This window comes from Ochotona princeps, chromosome 29 (assembly GCF_030435755.1).
Source record: "Ochotona princeps isolate mOchPri1 chromosome 29, mOchPri1.hap1, whole genome shotgun sequence".
NCBI classification, from domain to species: Eukaryota; Metazoa; Chordata; class Mammalia; order Lagomorpha; family Ochotonidae; genus Ochotona; species Ochotona princeps.
In genome coordinates, this window is record NC_080860.1 from 18,676,469 (window position 1) to 18,698,196 (window position 21,728).

Genomic DNA, 21,728 nt, shown 5'->3' on the forward strand with positions numbered 1-21,728 from the left:
TGCAGCCCAAATCCCAAAAGGCTGGGAGCCATGTGCACGTATGTGCACATGCACACGTATGTGCACATGCACACACACACATGCACATGACACTGGCACATGCGATGGGCTGCAGGCAGAGATCTGAGAGCCGTTCCCCGGGTGGCACGGAGTTGTGGAATCACGGGAGATCTCGTGTGTGTGGGCATTTGGCTGTCTCTTACGTTTCTGGGAGCCGTGTCATGGCCCCAGTGGGGCCTGGTTGCTCTGTATGCCCTGGGCCTGCTTGTGTCGTGGGCTGTCTACGTGTGAGCGAGGGACACTGCCACTGTCCCCTTGTCCTTGCTGGTGACAGAAGGTGTCCCAATCCTCGACCTGGGGTGTGCCCTGTACTGCAGCTGCCACTGGGGCCCCAGGGCCTTGCCGGCCAGCGCTGTCACCTGGCAAGACCACCGCAGCCCCTGTTGTTAGTACCATTTCTCCCCAGTTCAGTGATTTACACTGTGGGTCAACGATCACCCAGGGTCAGTTCCTTCCCCATTGCTTCCGGACACCTCTAGGACATGGTCTAGGCCAGGTGGGTGGCATGGGAGCTCTGGGACTGGATAGACAGTTGGAGGAGGATCCTTGGGGCAGTTTTTGTAGGCTACTCCTCAGCAGGGCAGTACACGACTGCTCCTACCTCAAGTTCCTCTAAAACCCAGGCCCTGGCTCCCCAAGACAGGGGTTTGGGGGCCTTGCCAGAATAGGCACAGGTCTACTCCACACAGCCAGATGCTGAGCCATGTCTACCCAGGCTTTGGTCCCATGGGTGGTGGGTAAGAGGGTACTCTGTGATGGGCACTGAGGAGCAGGCTGGGCCTCTGAGTATCAGGAGCAGGCCAGGGTGGGGCACAGGCATCCTGGAGCCTCAACTGCTGCCCACCGGAAGCCCCAGGCTAGCCGTGTGGTCCTTAAATGGTGTGTGCCACAGGGCATCATGGGGTAAAGGGGAAACCGTGGCCAGGCCGAGTGTTGTCTTCACAGGCCGGGGACCAGTGGTCACGTCCAAGGGCATACTGCTTCTTCACAGCACCCCTTTCATTTGGGTCCCTATCCGGAACAGCCCATGCTGCCAGTCTGTGAGTAGGTCCGGGTGTGTGCCTCTGCCCATGTCTGCAGGCACACCTTAGTGTCTCATGCAGCTGTGTGTGTCCTGCAGTGTGGGCCTGTGTATCGCTGTGTGATGTGTCCTGGGCATGGAGGGGCCTGTGGACAGAAGAGATACTGTGGTGTGGAGTAGGGCTTGGGGGAGGTGAATCAGCAGCCAAGCCACACTTGGAGCTGGGAGCCTGGGGAGCAGAGCAATGCTGAGTGAGGTGATGATACAGCCAGGACCCTGTCTCCGTCCTTTCAGGCAGGCAGGGCTAGAGTCAAACAGTAAGTGATGAAAGGTGCTGGAGCTCCAGATGGCAGAGCTGCTGGGTACAGGAAGGGTAAGGCTGCAAGTCAGCCAGGGTGGCCAGGACCTGTCTCCCTAGAGGTGAGAGGTGATGGCCACCGACAAGCAGGCTCCTGGGGAAGGCAGGATCTGCCATTGCAAAGGCCCTGCGGCCAGCCAAGGGACAGGATGGGACTTGAGGGGGCAGTAGGAGGTCTCTGGAAGGGCTCATCGACAGCCAACCAGGGCTTGGGGAGGAGGGAGTGTGGGACCCATCCTATGTATGACTGACATCCCTTGGGCTACTGGCTCCTGTATGTCCAGATGACAGCGAGGCAAGGTGGGCAAGGGCTGAGGCTGGCAGGTGCAGGAGGTGGTGGGTTGTACAACAGACCTTGTCTGGTGATGAAGCAGTTGCTGTGTGGATCAGGGTGGTGTTCAGGGCACCCGAGGGTCTGGCAGGCGGGTAGGACAGGCCATAGGTTCCCAAGAGGCTCCCCCTTGGCTCCTAGTACATCTCCCTGACTCACCTATGCACAAACTGCCAAGGTGTGCTTCTCAAACTCAAGCCCATTCAGGAAACCCTCAACTGAAAGCTCCCTACTTCTGGTGGTCTCAAGTCGAGCCCCTCAACACATGCATGGGTCACCCCCTTTAACAGCCTCCTTTCCTGCCCATGAGGCCCCACCCCCTGGCAGTCCAGCTTGGCTTTATGCCATGCTGTGCCTTTTCCCCTAGAAGAGGCCCTCTGGCCTGTTCCCGTAACTGACATTGGCTGACAGCACTGAGCCAGGGCAGCCGGGAGGGACTAGTGCGCCCACTTCTCTTGGGGATTCTGCACATCAGGAGTCACTGCGCCCCCTACTCCTGGCCTGAGCCTGTCCCCATGGCCTGGGATCCCTGGAGGCTGGGCCCACAGAGGGCACATGGGTCCCAGAACACACCTCCCAAGTCCACCAGGGCACAGCCAGGCCACGGGAGTGCCAGCTCTGATCTGCCCCCACACTCTGACCTCTCCTGGGGCCTCCTCCACAGTGGCCAGTGCAGAGTGAGATCCCCAAGGTGGAGGAAGGCTGCCAGAGTCTCACAGCTGTCACTGCCCAAGCCAGGCGATGTCAAGGCGACTCTAGGGCGCAACACTCTGCCGCTTATAGACCAGCTCCCTCATTGCCAGGTCCATGTCCTCTGATGCAGCAGCCCTCCACCCCCTGCCCAGACCCCTGGCTCCATGCCCACTGAAGAACCTGCCCCACACTGGGCCAGGGCAGCCACCAATGGAGCAATGATTTAAGACCCACCACGGGGAGGGACAGTTTAGCCTTCTGATGGAGGTGGCTTCATACCCAGATGGTGAATGCAGGGAGGGTTGTGGTCATGTCTGAGGCCTAAACAGAGGCCACCTAGATGGAGCAGGACCTTAGGAAGGGACAGGCAGCCCTGGTCATAGGCTGGCAGGCAGAGTGAGGCTGCACCCTCTGCACCCCACAGTACTCCCAGGCACCCCTGAGATGCCCTGGATCTGTACCCCAGGCTTGGGCCTGGAATATGCTCAGTCCCAGCACTGGGGTCCATGCTGGGGGTGGTAGCTGGAGTCAGAGCCCCCATCAGTGATGGATGAGCCGGTACCACTCCACAATGGCTGCCTATGCTCAGTATGTCCCTGGAGTCTAAGCCGCCTGGCATGCCCGAACAGGGCTGTGACTGGGCACTGTTGTTTCACCATTTATTCAGACACCTTCCACCATCTGCTCTACCCTGATCCCCACCCCCGGGCTGCTCTGTGGCAAGCTGAACAGACTAAAGGGTGTGGGCCAGCCAGCAGAGGCCCTTCCCTGCCTGTGGGCCACACTCCACAGTCAGCCTATGCTTCAGTTGGCAGGAACTGGGTTTGGGACTCGCTGGACCCATAGGAGAGGGTGTTCATGAGCTGTTCCCATGTGACTGCATTGTGGCTCAGGAGGGGCTCCCCATGCTTTCCAGGGGGCCAGTATTGCTGTTGCCCTCACTCCCCATCTCCCCGTCTTTGGGCACTGACACCCCTGTGTCAGCCCCCACCGTGTCTGTTTTAGGAACCAAGGCCAGACAAAGTCTATGCCTGTGGCCTCCCCATTTGTCCTTCCACGCTGCCAGCTCCCCGGGATCATGCCCTCCACCTGGGGCTGATACCGCGCGCGGGCTTCTCCTCAGTGCCCGTGGCCCGGCCTTGAGCCCTGAGGAAGAGTCCCTTGTGCTGCTCCTCTTGACTCCCCTCCCCTGTTCCCATTCTCTGCTTGGTATGAAGGGGACTTCCTCAGACACCCCGGCATCATGACAGCGAGTTCCGCCTTTCCAGCCATAGCTCTGGGTGGTGTCATCCCTCACACATCACCCTGAGGGTCTGGGCACAGGCCAGCGTCCCAGCGGCCTCCTTACAGGATGATCAGGGACAGGGGCCAGCGTTGTAGGGGGATTTGGGTAAAGTTCCCGGGATCCCATTTCACAGCACCAAGTCAAGTCTTGGCTGCTCCACCTCTGATCCAGCTCCATGCTTGTGCCCCTGGTAAAACAGCAGAGGATGGCCCAAGTACGCGGACCCCCACACCCACGGGAGACCCAGATGTAGCTCCAGACTGGCCCAGCCTTGGCTACTGTAGTCATTTGGGGAATGAAGCAGTGGATGGAAGATCTTTCACTCTTTTTCTATCACTCTACCTTTCAAATGAATGAATACATTTGATTGTTTTTTTAAGGAATGATAGGAGACAGCTGCCAACTCCGGGGGGGGGCATGATGGGGTCATGGGGAGGGCTTTGGGTCCTAGCTCTGCTTTCCCGTGGGCCACTGTGGGGACAGGAAGGAGGCTGGAGTGGGGGCAGAGGCTGGCTGGAAAGGCCCAGGGCACAGATGGGCCTCTGTCCTGCATCCTCCTGCTCCTGCCCCAGGTGCCTGCCAGCCACGACTTTGCAGACAATGCGGAAGCCAAGGTTGGAGAGGCGGGGGATGACTTTCTCAGGGTCACCGGCTGGGAATCTGCAAGGCTTGGCTTCAACCAAACCTCCTACCCTGCACGCCCGCCGAAGCCCAGCCCCACCAGCATCCCTGACAGTTGTCCAACCTGGCTGTGTCTGGGCACCTCCTCCTGTTATTTACTCAGCGTTTTTCTTTAAATAGACTTGCCTTTTTACTAAACAGATGTCTCGAAGAAAGAACTTCATATCCTAACTTTTTTTTTCTTTAAAGACTTACTTCTTTATTATTTGAAAGGCAAGCAGGCAGAGAGGCAGAGAGAGAGAGAGAGAGCATGAGCGAGCGTGCTCACAACTGCTGGTTCACTCCCCAAATGGCCACAGTGGCTGGGGCGGGAGCGAGGCCAAAGCCAGGAGCCTGCAACGCTGCCTGGGTCTCCCAGGCTCTTGAGCCATCTCTGCTCTCTTCCCAGGCTCATTAGCAGCGAGCTGGACAGGAAGCGGGGCAGCCAAGACTTGCATCTGACTCTCAAATAGCGGAAGTCAGCACTGCAAGTGATAGCCCATGCCGCAGCACTGTTAATGCTGGTCCCTATGTTGTAACTAAATGGACAGTCAGAGTGGCTTGTACATAGAAGGCACCTGGACTGGAGAGCAGTGCAAAGGATCTGCTTTTGCTGCTGGCCAGGACCTACTGCAGGCAGAGTGGCCAGGTGAGGGCACCCACTTGCTGTTTGTTAAACAACAGGGATTAGCACCTGCTGGAGGGTGTTAGAGCCCCATTGGCACCAAACTGGGATTTTCTCCTGGAAGGAAAAGGATTGAGGGAGAAAAAAAAAAAGGATTGCCTTCCTCATGGGGAGGTTTGGTGCCACCCAACAACTGTGGCTTCAGGCCAACCCTCCGGCCTGGTGGCTGCCCACCCTGGGAGCTAAGAAGCAGGGCTCTGTGTCCACTGTCTCCTGGGATTGCAGGTCCACCCGGAGTTGGGCCCAGAGGTGCTCTATGCTGGGACTCCTGGGGTGGAGGTGATGAGGAGGGGACCAGGGCTCCTGGGCTATGCTATCAGTACTGCCTCCCCCCTTCCCCAGAGGCTGTTTCTCAGAAAAGTGGGTCACCGACTGGCTGGGTCTGTTCTGGTGGCTTCTGCTGCAGGGCACCCTCCACTGCTTTCCCCATTCATTCCCAAATGACCCAGCACACATGTCCTGGCCCGAGGCATGCCACCGTGGAGACTGTGCTCGCCCAGAATCGAGTGGACAGGACAGGGTGGGAGTAGGGGAGGTGACTACACAAAGACAGAGAGAGAGAGAGAGAGAGAGAGAGAGAGAGAGAGAGAGAGCGCACATGTGCCAGTGGCTTGCATTGTGCTAATAAGGCAGCCAGGTCATTCCCCATCAAGACCACTGACCTGGAGACAAGGACACAGGGACCGTGGGAGAGAAGGGCAACAGTGAGAGAACCCTCTGGTGACACTGAGGGGCCTGGGTGACGCCCAGTGCTGATGGCACAGAGAGGAGCTGGTGTGCATTCTGGGGGGATGCCACCTGGAAACCGTGACCATGCATGAGAGCTGCTCCCATTGCTGAAACCTCAGGGTCTCTGAAAGAGGCTCCCCATGGCCAGCAGTGACATGGCCCCCACGGGCTGAGAGAGCAGGGTGGGTGCCCAACTTGTCTGGGAGGGCATGGAGCCATATTTCCTGCCCCACCAGGATGTGGTGGACATCGCAGACATGGCTCCTTAGACATTTTCTAGTCCAGCTCCCTCCTGGTGCCTCTTCAACCCCCTGTCTCCAGGGTGGCTGTCAGCAGGAAGAGGCTGATGGTTTTAGGTTTTTGATATGATGTGTATTCTTGGACTAGAAGGCCACATCTTCCGGAGCAGATAAGAGCCCCTGGTTGCCTTGTTGCCAGTGACTAGATATGGGATGGGGACACCGCACCCTCTGGGAACTGTCCTCTGGGGACAGGGCCCCACCCTTCCTTCCTGTCAACCCCACAAGGACCCAGGTTCCGGTCGCTTCAGCTTTGTCTCCCACCCCCACAGCCACAGTGGCCTGCTCCTTCCTCCCTACCCCACGCCCAGCAGACACTGTCCACTTGGAGACTCTGGGAGAGCTGTCTTCCTGCTGAGGGCTGCCTGACCACTGGCCCTGTGACCTTGAAGCAGGTGCGGTGTGTGGCAGGCCTGGCACTGGGACTGGGCCTCACCCGGGAGGAGATGTAGAGATGGATGCCCGCAGCCCAGCCCTTCTCAGCCTCATGGCTGCTGGCGCCTTCCCTGACCACACCGGCCCAGGCTGCCGCCTCCTGAGCGTTTGGTCTCCCCAACCCCGCCATGGGCTCGTCTGGGCTCCTGCGTGGTCCTCTCTCCTCCAGCCGCTAGCTTGGCTTCCCTGGAAGCTAGTACTGTGGAAGGTTTGCGGCACAGATGGATAGTAGATGGATCAACACCAAACAAGTCTTGTTCCGCGCTCAGACACTTTCCCGGCCCTCCCCTGTGAGCACGTTACCTGATGTGACCTCTCCCGGCAGCCTGCAGGGGACGGGTCACACTGCAGGCTACTGCAGCAGGTCCTGGGGTTTCTGTTGACCTTCTGGGGGTGGGGCTCACACCCTGGTGGACTCGGGGACCCAGCTCAGTTAGGTTTTCCTGGGGCCTCCTCTGCCCATGTGCCACTTCTGCCCTGTTCCTGCCTCTCCTGTCACTTGCCTGGCTTCACAAGCATGCTTCTCCCTGCTCCTCCCCAAGCTGCAGGCTACTCCCAACGGCTCCCAGACACAGTGGTTTCCAGTTCCTCTCCCTACCCAGCTTCTCCTGGCCACCCCTCTGCTCTCCTCAGCCCCCAGCATTCCTCTAGCCTCCCCGACCCACTTCACATCTTGGCCACTTCACATCTTGCTGAAAAAATTAGACAGCACCTCTCGGGGAATGGCGGTGACATGGACTCTGCCCAGTGTGAGGGGGCGAGCAGAGGGTTCAGCTGGCCTCTCCTGGCAGGACATAAGCTTATGCCAAAAATAAACCCCAACCCCCCACCACAACACACACATAAAGTCTACCCCGTGGGCACCATTACAAACCCATTTCTAATCACCAATAATAACCCAAGGCTGCAGTCAAGCTTGGGACCACCAGCTGGCAGGCTAGTCTATCAAGAAGGAGCTATAGCAGGGAATCCTGGGAGACAGTACACACACCATGCAAGCATCTGGTTCTTGCTTGAAACAGAGGAGCACGCCTCCACGGGCCGGAGTGTGCAGGGGGCCAGGGCCTGGGCTCTGAGGTTGCTCTCATAGCTCTTGCTCGGTCCAGCGCAGCCCTGGGTGACGTTCAGGTCATTTTCGCCAACAGAAGCCAGGGGGCACAGTCATCAGGCTGTCTCCCAGTGCCACATCCTGCCCATGCCACACCTGGTCCTCACCAAGGCTCCCTGGAGTATCCACCTGCATCTCAGAGGAAACTCCCTTCCTTCACAGGTCTGGGACAGACACAGCTGGCTTAGGGGCAAGGCATGGGCAGAGGGCAGGGGGGTGCCGCAGCAGTCAGCCTGCCACGGACACAGGCTTTGTGCCATGAGGGCAGAGTGGGTGCAGATGACTGAGCGGGTAGGGGATCTGTGCCCCAAGGCTTCTGCCAGGCTCCTCTGTGGCTTCGACAAGCACAAGTGTTTGGGGTTGGGGGATGCGTGCCTGTGGTCCCTCCCCAGGCATTAGGCCCAGACCACTGGATTAGCTTCTCTGTGCTCTGCCGACCACAGGACCTGACACCTGCAGCCCACTTTCTTTCACTTCCCCGCAAGAACCCTGGCTATTCTGAAGCCAGAGTTACATGAGCAGGAGGAAGGACACGGTGGCCACTGGCCACCCCTGGCTGCAGACAGGCCTCAGCCCAGACAAATGGCTCTGCCTTGGTTGGACGTCCGGTGTCCCTCAGCTCAAAGGAGGGGACAAAGGTGGGCAGGGGGCACCTTCCGTGCTGCTGTCCTGGCTAACGGACACCTTCCAGCACGCAACAGTCTTCTGGCTTGTGGCCACTGAAGCCGCCCTAATGAGGTGACAGCATTGCCCAAGGAAAACACTGACTCAGGAGGAAGTCTGGCTGGACTGATGTCTCTGGGCCAGGAGTAAATAAATCAGTAATAGGGAGAGCTTCCACTTACAGAGATGGAGGGGCAAGGAAGAAAGTGGGGCCTTCAGGAGCAGCCCAGTCAGAGGGGTCATGACCCAGGGACGCTGGGGTGACCCAGGCTCCTGGCTACTCACTGCCCTTCAAAGGCCACTGCCAACTGTGTGTACACCAATAATTCCCTGCTCCCTGCCATCCCCTCCTCCTATCCCCCCACCCCCATCCAGGCCAGGTGAGGGCTTTGTAGGGTCCAGCTTCCTTCCTGATGCCCTGGAAGGTAAGTGGCACCTTGCACCTGCTCCCTTCCCTTCTCTGCACCCCACCCCCCACAGCTGGATTCCACACACTCAGACTCAACTGTGAGGCTGCTGAGCCAGGGAGCTGGAGGCTTTAAAGAAAGAGCAGACTCCTGGGCCCCGCCCCAGGTCTCAAGAAAAGCCCAGGGATGTGCATGTTGTCAAGCACTGTGGGTTGGCAGGCAGCCAGCTGCAAGGAGACCACCCTTGGGGAGACTCTGACCTGCAACAGTCCTGCCCCCCTCTATCAGGTCCTGAACTGGGGGTTTCTGTGTCTTAGCCCTGGCATTTCCAGGGAAGGGCTCTGAGGGCTCAGGACAGCTGTCAGGCAGGACTGCATCTGTGAGTTGCTGGATGCTGGGCGACATTGTACTGCTATGGAGGGGACCTGTGTGGGGAGACACCGTGGCATCCCCAGCACATTGCCTTCCTTGCACAGGACGTGGAGCGGGCTGGCCTCAGGGGAGCCCTCGGCTGTCCTCCCGACTCTGGGGTCTAGCCTTGTCTGGAATGCAGCCGTGAGCACATGACCTCTCCTCTGCCTCCCCAGCCCTGTGCTCGGCCTTGCTAGCAGTTGGGGATCAGAGAAAGTTAGGGTCCTGCCAGGCTCCAGGCTCCAGGGTCCAGGACTGCTCTGGCCTCCCCCAGCCCCCTGCCCAGAGTCTTGGCTGTGTAGTGTGCTCCCTATTCAGGGCCTCTGCACGGTCCTCCCCTTTCCCTTATCCCACCCCACCCCACCCTCAGGCAGTGGCTCAGCTCTCCCCTCTTCTGGAGGTCACCTTGCCCATTCCCATTTATGAATGCAAACTCCTAAGCCACAGTCCTCTCCAATATGGCCCCCAACATACTGTGTGACCCTGGCCCTACTGTGCTCACAGCATCACAGAGGTGCTCAGACAGACCAGGCTGTTCACTGACGGGATCCCAAGTGTCTTGGGGAGGGACCTGGCACTCAGCTGGTGCTGTCAACTCAATCCCAGCCCCTTGTAATGATCAAGAGACAGGTGGGCCACCATAGTACACTGTTGGTGGGGAGAGGCAGCCACAGATTTTCTGGAAATGTTGTTGGACTTACCTCAGACAGACCCAAGGAGATGCACTTGGACTTGGTCAACCCATATGTTGCCCCAGGCCCAGGGGCCAAGATGTCCCCATCATTCTATACCCTCTTCGGCACTGGGCTTGCATTGCTGCTGCTGAAAGTGTGCTCCCAACTGTCCGCCAACACCTCCCAGTTCCTCAGCCCCTTACAAACCCCATTCTACTCCTCCCTTACCAACATCAGGAACGCTTCACAAACCCTGGCCTTTCCAGAGCCTTGGGGGCTGCAGTCTCTACTCCAGTTCTTGGGGTCCAACAATGCCAAAGTGGTACCCTCAACAGCAAGTCCAGCCATATGCTTCCAGGGTCCAAGGCAGGGATGGGGGTGCCGGGAGGCCCCCAGCAGGAGGTGAGGAGGTGTGTACTGCCCAGGTATCGAGGGCAGCACTGCCAGTGCCCTCTGCCACCCTAGCCCAAGGCAGGGCCGGGAATGTGTGCGTGCCTGTGTGGTGTTATCATAGAGGAAATCGATGGCTGGCACTGGCCCAGTGTTTAAGGGAAATGAATAGATTTTGGCCGAGGACAAAGAGAGTTTGATTAATCAGAAATTGGATAATGGAGGCAACACTCTAATTATTTTTCTTCCCAGCATTTTATCGAGAAATATGTTTGCACAGCATATCAGAGGTAATGGGGCGGGCAAGGGGGCGACAGTGCTAAAGGGAAGCCCGGCCTGGGGACAGGCCACTCGCACCCATGCTCCCCACAGTGGGGACTGGCACAGCAGCCGCTCCACGGGCCCACAGGGAGCAAAGCAGGCAGTCACGTGGGCAGGCAGGACCGAAGCCACGTGCAGCCGGGGCAGCTCAGGTTGGAGGACATGGGGGAGAGGCAGGCAAAGATGCCTGCCACGGTCAGTATCAAGTAGCTTCTCTCCCCTCAGCATGGTGATTGCTCCTTCCCGGGCCTGGCCACTTCCACTCCAGCCTGACCACACTCTAGCATAGGTGCGGGAACAGGAGGCAATGGGGACAATGCCACCTGAGCAGGCCCAGCTACTCCTTCCATGCGAGTCCAGGCCTGTCTTTGGTCAAGGAAGTCATCAGGGGGCCCCTCCTATGGCATGGAAGCATTTCCCCAGTTCATCTCCTGGTCCCACGTTCATGGCCAAGTCTGGATGAGAGCATGGAGTACCTACAGGATACAGAGCCTGGAGCTTATTCACCTTGCAACCATCTCCGTCCCCACTCCTGCAACAACAACTACAGCCAAAACTGAGCTCAGCATCCTGTTTCGGCAGTCATCTGGTCTCCCAGTTCCAGACCAGTCCAAGGCTTAGACCCAGGAGTTGGCTCACTAACTCATTCATTTGGTGATTCACTCACTCAACATAGAAAGGCTACCTTTGGCCTGGCACCTGCAGGCAGTGAGAGAAGCAGGGACTGAGCCCCGAGGATGCTGGTTGGGAAGGCCCTACGGGAGGGGGCATATGAGGAGAGAGGGAGTGAGTTAAAGCTGACAGGTCAGAGGGAGGGCATAGGGGTTGGACTGGTCCCTGAAATCCTGCCTCCCAGACCCGCAGGGCAGACACCACTCAGCAGCACTGCCCCCTCAGCCATGTTGTAGCTCCAGAGCTATTATGTGCCCTTGACCCAGCTCAGAGATTATGAGACAAGCGAGCCAGGGCCCACAGTGTGACCCATGGGGGTCTCCATTACTGGGCAGTGAGGGGACTTGAACCTGACAGCATCTTGGCCTCTCTTGGGAGCAGATGTATGAACGGGGGTCCTAACGACTTGAAGTATAGGTCCAGCAGAGGGGCAGCACAGAACCACCACCTGTGTATCGATTGAACATTAGATTCTACCGTGGCCCGAGGGGACACTGTCCTGGCCAGGGGGTGTGGTCAGCAGAGGTGGGAACCCTTGCTGTGGGTGACCCTGGGGCCGTGAGTGATGACAGCAAGCAGCTACTGGGGCTAGCGGGCGCTCAGAGAAGCTGGCCTTGCACATGGACACACGAGGAAGGCGGCTTCAGATAGAAACTGGGAAAATGCAAGGACAGCCCCTGGACTGTGTGGCCAACAGGAGCTGGGCCTGGCAGTGAGCCTCGGGCCCTCAGCGGGCAAGGAGGATCAGGGCAGAAGTGGCCTTGCAGCCCATGCCTGTCAGCCCCCCGCCCCCGCCCCGCCCCCCCCCTACATTTTAAAGAGAAGGAAACAGGAGTCCTAATAGGGTGGTTCCAACCTTTTGCCCCTCTCTGCCACACTGCCTCTCTCTGGAAAACAGGAAGGCTAGATGCCAATGGCCAGGGGTGGCTGTGGTCACCATGTCTGCCTCTAGTTCAGCAGGTGTGGACATGCCTTCTCTGCCACCCTGCTGGGGACCAACCAGGAGCACAGAGCCAGGGTTGGTTGGAGTCTCTCAGCTCTAAAGTAGAGGGGCCAGGGGTCCTCCCCAGCAAAATGGGATGTGGAAGGGCCCTGGGAAGACACCTGGCCACACAGTCCAGAGTGGGCTCCTTCTTGCCCTTTCTTGCAAACACCTGTGGATGTGGGATGTGGGGAGTAGGGGGTGGGACCAGCACACCGGGGGACTGGGCCTGCATAACTCATGCCAACCAACCTGGCTGAGGGGGCTCAGAGCTAAAGTTGAGGGAACCTGTCCTGGCAGTTCTCTATCCCCATGGCCAGAGGGTGGCTCCGCAGTAGGGGCAGGGGCTACCCGTGGAGGGCCTCAGAGCCTTGGCCGAGCTCTTGGTGAGGCTGCTGGAGGGAGCACCGGGCCTGCTGGTGTCTCCAAGGCTCCACCCTGTGCCGTGGCTGCTAACAGTTGCGCTGTAGCACTTTAGGGTAGATTCTCCAGGGACGTCTCTAAAAGAGAGTTATACCTTAATTTAGAAGCAAAATAACTCAAAACTGTGCGAGGCAGCAGGTTCCTTTGGAAAAGAGGCGAATTCAAGGAAGCCATTGTCTCATGGAGTGACTGGCCCTGCTGGCCTTGGGCTGGTACAGTCCATGCCAGATGCTGTTGGGAGGGGGCTGGGGAAGGGCGGTGACAGCTTACAGTGGGCACTCGGGGCTCTCTGGGCCAGGAGGCCTACAGGCTATTCTGACTAGCCCTAGTGTCTTGAGGGAAGAACAGAGTGAGGTGTGGGCAGCAGACTGACAGGCCTTAGGACCCACTTAGGGGACACCACCCCCACCTCTGCGAGGCCCACCACAGCCCCAGCCATCACTGGTGGCTTCAGGGGTAAGCACTTGAATGGTCCCACAGGACCCTGTACCTGCCATCACCGTATTGACAAATCAACTCTTTAGCAAGGGGGGCCATAAATTTTGTGGCCTGCCCAACCATACAGCTTGGTCCCCAGGCAAATTGTTCCCAATGCTCTCCCCCCGTCCTGGTGGCATTGCCCCTTCACTCACTGGCCAGTTTTTTTTCCAATCCCTTTCTCTAAAAGCCCTGAGACCTGTTCTGACCCTGATGGTCACAGCCAGACAGCAGACATCAACAAGAGCCACAGACCTCACTTTCTTCTTTCCCCACCTCTCACAAAGCAACCTTCTCCTCCCACCTCCAAAATCTTCCTTTCAGCCAAAGCCAGTCCTTCCGCAGGCTCAGGCCAAAGGTCTATACACCATCCTTGCCTCTTCTACATCAGCAGGCCAGACCTGCTAGTCTTTCAATAGTCTCTCATCCTAACCACTCTGTTTCCAGTCCAGTTTCTCCCTGGCCTTGGAGTGCCGCCTGGAGCCCAGGTGGGGCTGTCTGCTTCGGGCCTTTATACATGCCACCCTCTCCTGGGGGCTCTCTCGTCCACCATCAGCCATACTGCCCTTCTTTTACTTCACAGCACCACCCACTCTGCCCCCCCCCACTCCGCCCCAACTCTCGCTTTTGGGTCTACCATGCCCTGTGCTCATCCTACCTGGCACTCAAGTACATGGGTGTGACCGATGGCCTTTGCTGTTGGATGTGAACAGGTGCCATGTCCCTATCCTCCCACCCCTGCCTTGGCACAGCGCCTGACATGCGGCATGTGCTGGCACACCTTAACTGAGTGAACACACAGATGCAGGCATTGTATGAGGGTTCTGCTTCCTGGGTGCTAATGGAGGGCTGGCTCCGTCTAAAAGGTGAGGACGAGCAGGCTCTGAGATGGCCCGTCTGTCCATACAAACTGCAAGCCTGCCTTCGCTCCAGGCTCCTGCCTGGGGCTGATCCCAGTGTCTGACCTGGTGCTTGGAACCAGGCATGGAGCTCAGGGGCTACCCTGGGAAGCTCGGCCCCTCTATTGTCCTTTCAGGGAGCTTCGGGACAGCAGTGGGTTGCTGGGGGATAGCCACGGTCAGCACAGGCAGGCATACCTTTACAGCCACCCAGTGTCTTGAGGCTTGAGGCCAGCACAGGGCAGCCTTGTCCCAGGGCCACCCAGTGTCATCCACACATCCAGACATGCCCCACAGACAAGGAGTATATAGCCCTTTCGAGGGCAGGTGACAGCGTCCTCAGAAGCCAGGGAACAGCTCCAGGGCAGGAGGGGACAGCGTCCACCCAACCCCCACAGCTCACTCAGCTTCTGTCTTAGAACAGAGACGTCTGTTAGAGGAACACACGGGATGAATTCAGACCAAATGCCAGTACCTCCTCATCCCCGCAGGAGGAAGCACACACGGGAAGGCTCACGCTTCATCCAACCAGGCGTGGCTAGGCCCGACGCTCCCTCACCTTCCCCCATACACACCACCCCAGACGTACTCTTTCCTGGCAGCCATGGCTGCCACTCCCCAGCATCCACCACCCAAAGGCACGGTCACCAGCTAAGCACAGTGCTCCAAAACAGGCAGCTCCATCCAGCCCCGGTCAGCCCAGCACCCAGTACCCTGGGCCCCGCCCAAGGGGTGAGGCACCTGGACAGGAAGCAATCAAAGGTTGCAAGGGTTTTTTTTTTTTGAGCCCCCCCCACACACAAGGCTTCCCCAGCTCACAGGGGTTACAGAACTGCACCCCTCTGACAAACAAGGAGGCCACCATACACATTGAGACAGACACGGCCTCCCCGGCACCTGCAGGCCACCCCCACCTTCCCTGGCTGGGCAGCCCCACCTGCCTTTCCCGCCACACCTCCCCCTCCTCCTCCTTCCTAATCACACACCAGGCACCCACTAGACCCAGCTGACCAGGCATCTTCTGTGCCCCTTGTCTCCTCTGCCCACCCTCAAGTCCTTCAAAGCTCCAGTTCAAATGTCACAGTGCCCACAATCCCCCATCCAAGACCCTGGCACCTCCTTGAGGTCTCTGGGTTATCACAGCATAGTCCCTCCCCTGCCCCTCTCCCGCACTCCCCTTGGTTTGGAGGGCAAGCCCAGTCTACCACTCACACCCAGTACGCCCCAGCGCCAGACCCATGCTGGTAGTGATGGTGGGCAAGCGAGCACTCAGTAACTATTTATTTAATTGCATTTGGCCAAGGAGCCTCTTCTAGACAGGGCCAGGAGAACCGGCCCTGGGTCCCCAGGGCAAGGAAATCACTTGGGCAAGACAGAAGCAGGTGGTGTGAGGTTGTATCCCCCAAACCAGGCAGACCGACCGACTAGGCAGGTCTCTCTCCCTACCCTGAGAATGCCCACTCCAGGGGACCCAGGTCTCGAGCCTGGCACAACCTTCCCATCCTTCCCCCACCCCACCCCACCCCCATCCATGTAGCAGAAGCCCCAGTTCTCGGCCTAGGCGGATTTCTGCCACCATCACCCAGAAAAGGCTCAGCAACTGCCTCCCCCCTCCTTCCCCACCCTGATCGCCGCAGGATACTAAGGCCCAGCCCCTGAGGCCTTAACAGCCCTCCCTACCCCCTCCTCCAAACATCCCTACCGCCTTTGGTGAGGGGTGGGGGGGCGCGGATATCGAGCTAGGAACATCTGACAATCGCAGCAAGTCGATACTCTAGTCTCTCGATCTATATGCCTCCGAGGAACCTGCTCATTCCACAGAGCAATGACCGACAACTGCGAGCCGTCCGTCCCCAGAATCCCAGGCCTCCCTCCTCGGCCCTCCTCTGCTCGGTTTCAGCCAGGAGGGGGTCAAGCGGCCGGTGCTTCGACCACCCGGGGAGTCGGCCGCCTTCCCTGTCATCCCACCTTCCCACCTTCCTAAAGGGAGACCGGTGCCTCGGGGCGCCGCTCCGGCAGGTCCGCCCCGGCCACCGCGGAACGAACGGCTGTTACCCACTGCCCATCCACCCCCGGCCCGCGGCAGCCGCCCTGCTCGGCCCGACGCGCCTTCCTCCCCTCAGCAGCACCTGCTATGGGGGATCGCGGGGCCACCCATCCTCCTTCCTCCCGTGCCCACAGAGCAGGCAACCGGGCAGCCGCCACCTTCCCCCAACCCGGGGTCGGGCATCCTCGACGCTGCGCCCCCCTGGCAGATCCCCAACACAAAGGCCCCAGGGGGTTGAGGAGGTGCGGTGCGGCAGACGCCCGCCCGGGGGCCGCGCCCCCACGACCCCTCTCGGATTGAGCTCCGCACCGAACCGCCGCTTTCACTTACCTCAGCAGGGTCGCGGTATACCGGGCATCAGCTGCTCCGGGCGGAGCGCCGGGATGGCGCGAGGCGGCGAGCGAGCGAGCGAGCGCCGGGCCAGCACACAGGCGCGGGGGGACGTGACCGGACCGCGGGCGGCGCACACGCTCTGGCCGGCCGGCCTGGCTGCCTCCGCCCGCCCTCTCCCGCGCCGCCCGCCCGCCCGCGGGTCCGCCCGCCCCGAGCCCCGCCGCCGTCGCCGCGCCGAGCTGCCGCCGGCAGGAGGCGGAGCCGCGAGCGCAGCTCGTTGCCAGGCCAACCGCGGGCAGGAGGGGAGGACGGGGGCCGCGCGCCCGGCCGGGCACCACGCGCGCCGGGCGCCGCCGCTCCGCCACGGGCTCCGGCTGGCTTGCGCATTGGGCACGGGCGGGCAGACGGACGTCGGAGCTGTCCAGTGGAGGCGGGGAGGGGCGGGGCAGCGGCTTGGCGCGTGCCGCAGTCCCGCACGCCGCTGCCTGCTGCCCGCTCTGGCGGCTGCCCGCTCCGACCGCTCCCCGACTGCGCCGCCGCGCCTGAGAGGCCGAGCCGCCCGCCCCGCCACCCGCTCGCCCTTCTGTGCCTCTCTCGGCGCGGGAGAGTGAGCCTGAGCGCGGCCATGGGCCCCGGTCCCATCCCCACCCACCCTCCCATCGTGGCCGATCCTGCTGGCCTTCCTCTGGGCCTGGGGGTTCGAAGCCAGCCCAGCCGCTTCTTGTTTCGCCGACTGCCCCCTGCCCCCATCTCTCTCTCTCTCTCTCTCTCTCTCTCTCTCTCTCTCTCTCTCTCTCTCTCTTTCTCTGCCTTGTTATTTGCAGAGTAAGGTTCGTAGCATCTGCTTCCCCGGATTGTCGCCTCTGGGAAACCCTAAAGGCGTAGAGCGGTGAGGTGGGTGCCGTAAGGGACAGGGGGACATGGGTCAGCTTTGCGGTTGTGGCTCCCAGTGCGTTGTAGACAACAACTCAGCAATCGTGGCCTACGGTGAGGTTGCATTGTGAGGAAAGGGAATGGGGGACGGGCCTGGGAGCTGATCTCCCCAGTTCATAGCAACCAGGAGGGACCCAGCTCATATGAAGTCAGGGTCTACTCCTGCAGAGGCCTCTGTCCCCCACAGGTGCTTCTAGGACGCTCCAGCAAGCGTCCCTGTTCAGGCTGCGCGTGAAATATCTCCTCCCGGTTTCTTTCCCCATCGATATAACATGCAGTGCTCAGCCTAGGGTCGGGGCCCACTTGGGCAGGGTGCTCCCTACATGGTTAAGGGACGGACTGGACAAGTGCTGATTGTGCACAACCCTGGAGCTGGCACAGAGCTCCCTGGAGGTGCCCGGAGGAAAGTGGTCAACAGTGCACGTGCATGGGGCTTCCTCCATGTCTCCTCTCACTGGCCCAGCAGGTGCACCACCTGTTTCCTGTAGCTTGGATAGGGAAGGGGGCGCAGTCTGAGGGTTAGATGTTCCTATGCAGCTGCAGGTTCCATGGCCAGGGATTCAGCCAACTATGGGGGCAGGAGTTGGAGGGGTAAGAAGAATTCACATCTGTCTCTAACATGTGCAGGCATTCTCCTCTCCCAACTCCCTCCACCACCACCACCCCGCCATGCTGAACTCAGCTATCTTAATCATCAAGATGATTCCAAGCATGTAAGAGGGCTGTGTGCAGCTTATAAACCAATATGGGGCTGGGGCTGGGGCATCCACCATTTGCAGGAGCAAAACCAGATGCAAGAGTGGGGTAACCCCTCTGGCAAGGGGTGGGGGATTGCCTGCTGTTCATCTGACTTGACCCCAATGCTGCCTGGGATTAAGGGAGGCCACATCACTGCCTGGGGCCGCCTCCCAGTGGAGCTGGAGTTTTTGAATTTAGACCCTGGAGTTCCAGGGAAGGGCAGGCTCTGAGCATGAAGGGACCCAGAGAAGCTGTGCGTCACCTGAGCCCAACCAGGGCAGGAGGCGCTCCATGTGCCAGAGGACCTGTGGAGACATTCCAGCTCTCTGCTCTTGTGCAGGGGGAGAAACAGCAGAAGATGACCCAAGTGCTTGGGCCCCTGCACTCACATGAGAGACCCCTAGGAAGTCCCTAGCCTCAGATGGGCCCAGCCCCAACTGTCGCAACCATTTGAGGAGTGAACTGACAGGCGGAAGATTCATCTCTCTCCCTCCCCCTCTATCTCCCTCTCTCTGTAACACCACCTTTATTTTTTTTTAATTAGCTTATTTTTATTGGAAAAGCAGATATGCAGATAGGAGGAGAGACAGAGAGGAAGATCTTCTGTCCGATGATTCACTCCCCAAGTGACCACAACTGCGCCGATCCGAAGCCAGCAGCCAGGAATCTCCTCCAGGTCTCCCACGCAGGCACAGGGTCCCAAGGCTTTGGGCCGTCCTCAACAGCTTTCCCAGGCCACAAGCAGGGAGCTGGATGGGAAGCGGAGCTGCCGGGATTAGAACTAGTGCCCATAAGGGATCCCGGCGAGTTCAAGGCGAGGACTTTAGCCGCTAGGCCACCGCACTGGGCCCGAACACTGCGTTTCAAATGGGGGTCTGCACTCTGTCCTCTGCCCCTTCTGGACCAGGGTGATGGTAGCAGAATAGGGAGACAATTATTGGGGCTCTATGGTAGCCAGAGGAAGGGGGGCCCTAGAGACTGAGAATAGCTGGTATAGGAGTAACAGGCATGTGCATGCACAAACACACACACACACACCCCTCTGCCCACCAGGAAATGACCACATCTCAACCACAGGTGGTTTCAAGCCACAGGCATCCCAGATCTATGCTGACCCCTTCTGGTTCCTGGCTGGCTTGTAGCATAGGCCTCCATGCATGCTAGTCTGGGCTCCCCCTCCCCACAGCCTCCTCCTCTGTGAGGCCCACCTCCCTCCCTCCCTGCACATGCAGAACCCCCGAACTCCTGGCACATACACGTCACCCTGTTGCTGGAGTGACCTGTCTCCAACAGTTGTTCCACTTCTTCAAGGTGAGGGTGGGAGAGTCTCACTTGCACATGACCACCCAGGCCTGGCCTGTGTGGTGCCACCCCATGCTGGCTGGCTCCCCTCTGTCCTTGTCTCCTCTAAACCCTGCAATTCGCTGACCCTCAGGCTGCAGCCCAGCCCGGGGGGGCTTCTGCACCGCACCCCCTGCATCATGGCAGGGGGAGGTCTGCACATCCCACCTCCATGTGCACAAAATCCTCCCAGATCTGGGTTGATTATAAATAGCCAGGCCCGCCACTCTCCTTTTAGCTGAAGAAGAAGCAAAGCGACAAGGTGCGGCCGGCATGCGTTTTTATTTTTACTCCCCTCCCTCTGTCTCAGAAGGAACCCGGGGCCAGCGGCTGAGTATTTTTCAGATCCTTGCACCTTCTCCCTAAGAGCCCCGTCTGTGCCGCATGACTTTCTGCCTTCCAGCTGCTTCCTCTGTGCTCCCCTTTCCTCACCAGTGAGGGTGGACACCTCCTCCAAGTTCCACTCTCTCCCCTCCGTCCTACCACCCAGCTCATGCCCTGTCCCAGTCCTGGCTGCTGCACCCTGCGATTACCCAGAAAGGTCAGGAACTGGATGCCTGTGAGGCAGGTCCTGAATGGATGGGTGGATGGTGCCCAGTTTCCTCAACACCCTCTGAGCGGGGCCTCTGCTCAGGTGTTTCCCAGCCCAGTAGCCTGTCCCTCCATCTGCCAAATTATCACTTGCCTGCTGTGAACTAGGGGGGTGGTGGTGGTGTGTATGCACCAGGGAGGCCAGGCCATGGCTCAGTGGGACAGATATGGGGGTTGTGGGCAGGTGATTGAGGCTTTGGCACAGCATGGGCCAGGGGTGAGTGTGTCCTGGTAGCAACCTGGCCATGGCGGAGGGTGGAGAACTCCCAGGCTCCTGGGAGAGATGAGCTGACCCTTGCGAGGGGCGAACAGGAGGGATAAGAGAGGGGCCATGGCAACTTTGGTTTTTGTGCACCACTCGCGAGTCAGGCCCTTGTGTGTAGTGGAGATACATTGGGGCAGCCCAGTTACACGGATGTGAAAATCCACAGCACATGGAGTGCCTTCCCACCCACAGTGATGAGGAAGCCAGAACCACAGAGGTTAAGTAATCGGTTCAAGGTCACGGGGGGGGGGAGCAGAAGGGGCAGGCCTAGGCATCTTTGGAAAACTGTGTGCATTAATGTTTTATTTCAAGTCCAAGTCACAGGAAAGTGCCTTAAATGCTCCACCCTGGCTGCTCTGGGAGAAGCTATGAACCCTGCCAACCCCTGGGGCACCTGCTATTGATGTCCCCGGGGAAGGTGCGAGGGAGGGACGCTGGAGTGCTGGCTTCAAAGAGGAAATCCCCTGTGCTAATTGGCACTGGAGACCTTTAGGCTAATTAACCTGTTTAATTGTCCATCTCCGATAGCTGGGGAGGGCGGAAGAGAGCCTGTGTGGACTGGCCAATGAGATGATTTTGCAGTGGGCAGCAGCAAGGTTGGCTAAGGCCAGAGGGCTGCGAGGGGGGAAAAGCACAGCCTCCTCCCTGGACTTAGTCCTACTCTTGGTGGCTGGGTTCTTCTCTCCCCAGGCAGCCACATGTGGACATCACCCAGGAGGGAAGGGGCTGGGGGCCCTGTGGAGGGGAGGAGCTTGGCCTCCTGTGCTGTGCCTGGCACCTGTGCCCTCCAGCTGTGCTATACTGGGGTGGGTGCCCTCCCCTGACCCCACCCCCCGTATGTTCCTGTCCCCTTGTGCAGCAGGCACAGCTGTCTGGCCTACATGCTTTGGTCCTGAACCTGGCCTGCACCCTAGGCTCTTCCTAGAGAAGGGTGAGGGCCTGCCTCCTCCCCCAGTACTGGGGTGGTGGTGAGTTGCTGGGTGTCTCCCAGGCGTGGTATCTGCTGCTTGCTTAAATCCCTGGGCACTTAAGGCTCAGGCATCCAAAGGCTGCAACCCTGGGACCTCCGCGGTCAGCTTCAGGCCAGCTCCTCCTGGTGGCTGTGCAGCCCCCACCCTTCAGCCCAGCAGGCCCCTCTCCCCTCTGACCACCACTCATAGCCCCTGGCATCTGACAGGGGCCCAGGGCATCGTGCGCAGCGGCCTGATCCCGGCTCTCGTGTGGAAGATGCAGAGGGAGGAGGAGGACATTCAGGAGCTCATCCTGGACACACTGGCTCCCTGCCTGCAGGTGGATGCCACCGAGGCCCTGAGCAGCCGCGCTGTGCCTTTCCTCAAGCAGAAGCTGCTCAGCGGCAACAAGGACATCCGCAGCAAGGCTGCCCGCGTGCTCATCGCCATCAGGTGAGGGGTTTCTACTGTCCCGGGGGCGGGGAGGATGGGAGAGAGACTTTTCCACCAGGTTGACCTCTGCAGCCACACATGCATACGATTTGGC

The 21,728-nt window shown here is 59.5% G+C and overlaps 2 protein-coding genes across 3 annotated transcripts in view; one reads left to right on the forward strand and one right to left on the reverse strand.

The window, feature by feature from the left end:
- The window catches only part of GNAZ (G protein subunit alpha z), a 38,436-nt gene extending 21,870 nt beyond the window's left edge, over nucleotides 1–16,566 (reverse strand). Inside the window, exon 1 of the mRNA XM_058656644.1 lies at nucleotides 16,361–16,566. The gene's annotated coding sequence lies outside the window, so the exon portion shown is untranslated. The remainder of the gene's footprint in view (nucleotides 1–16,360) is intronic.
- Nucleotides 1–21,728, forward strand: part of RSPH14 (radial spoke head 14 homolog) — a 57,703-nt gene that overhangs the window by 34,383 nt on the left and 1,592 nt on the right. For both annotated transcript variants that reach the window (XM_058656645.1, XM_004592038.3), the window contains exon 5: nucleotides 21,409–21,634. In XM_058656645.1, coding sequence (XP_058512628.1) covers nucleotides 21,409–21,634 — 226 coding nt within the window. The remainder of the gene's footprint in view (nucleotides 1–21,408; nucleotides 21,635–21,728) is intronic.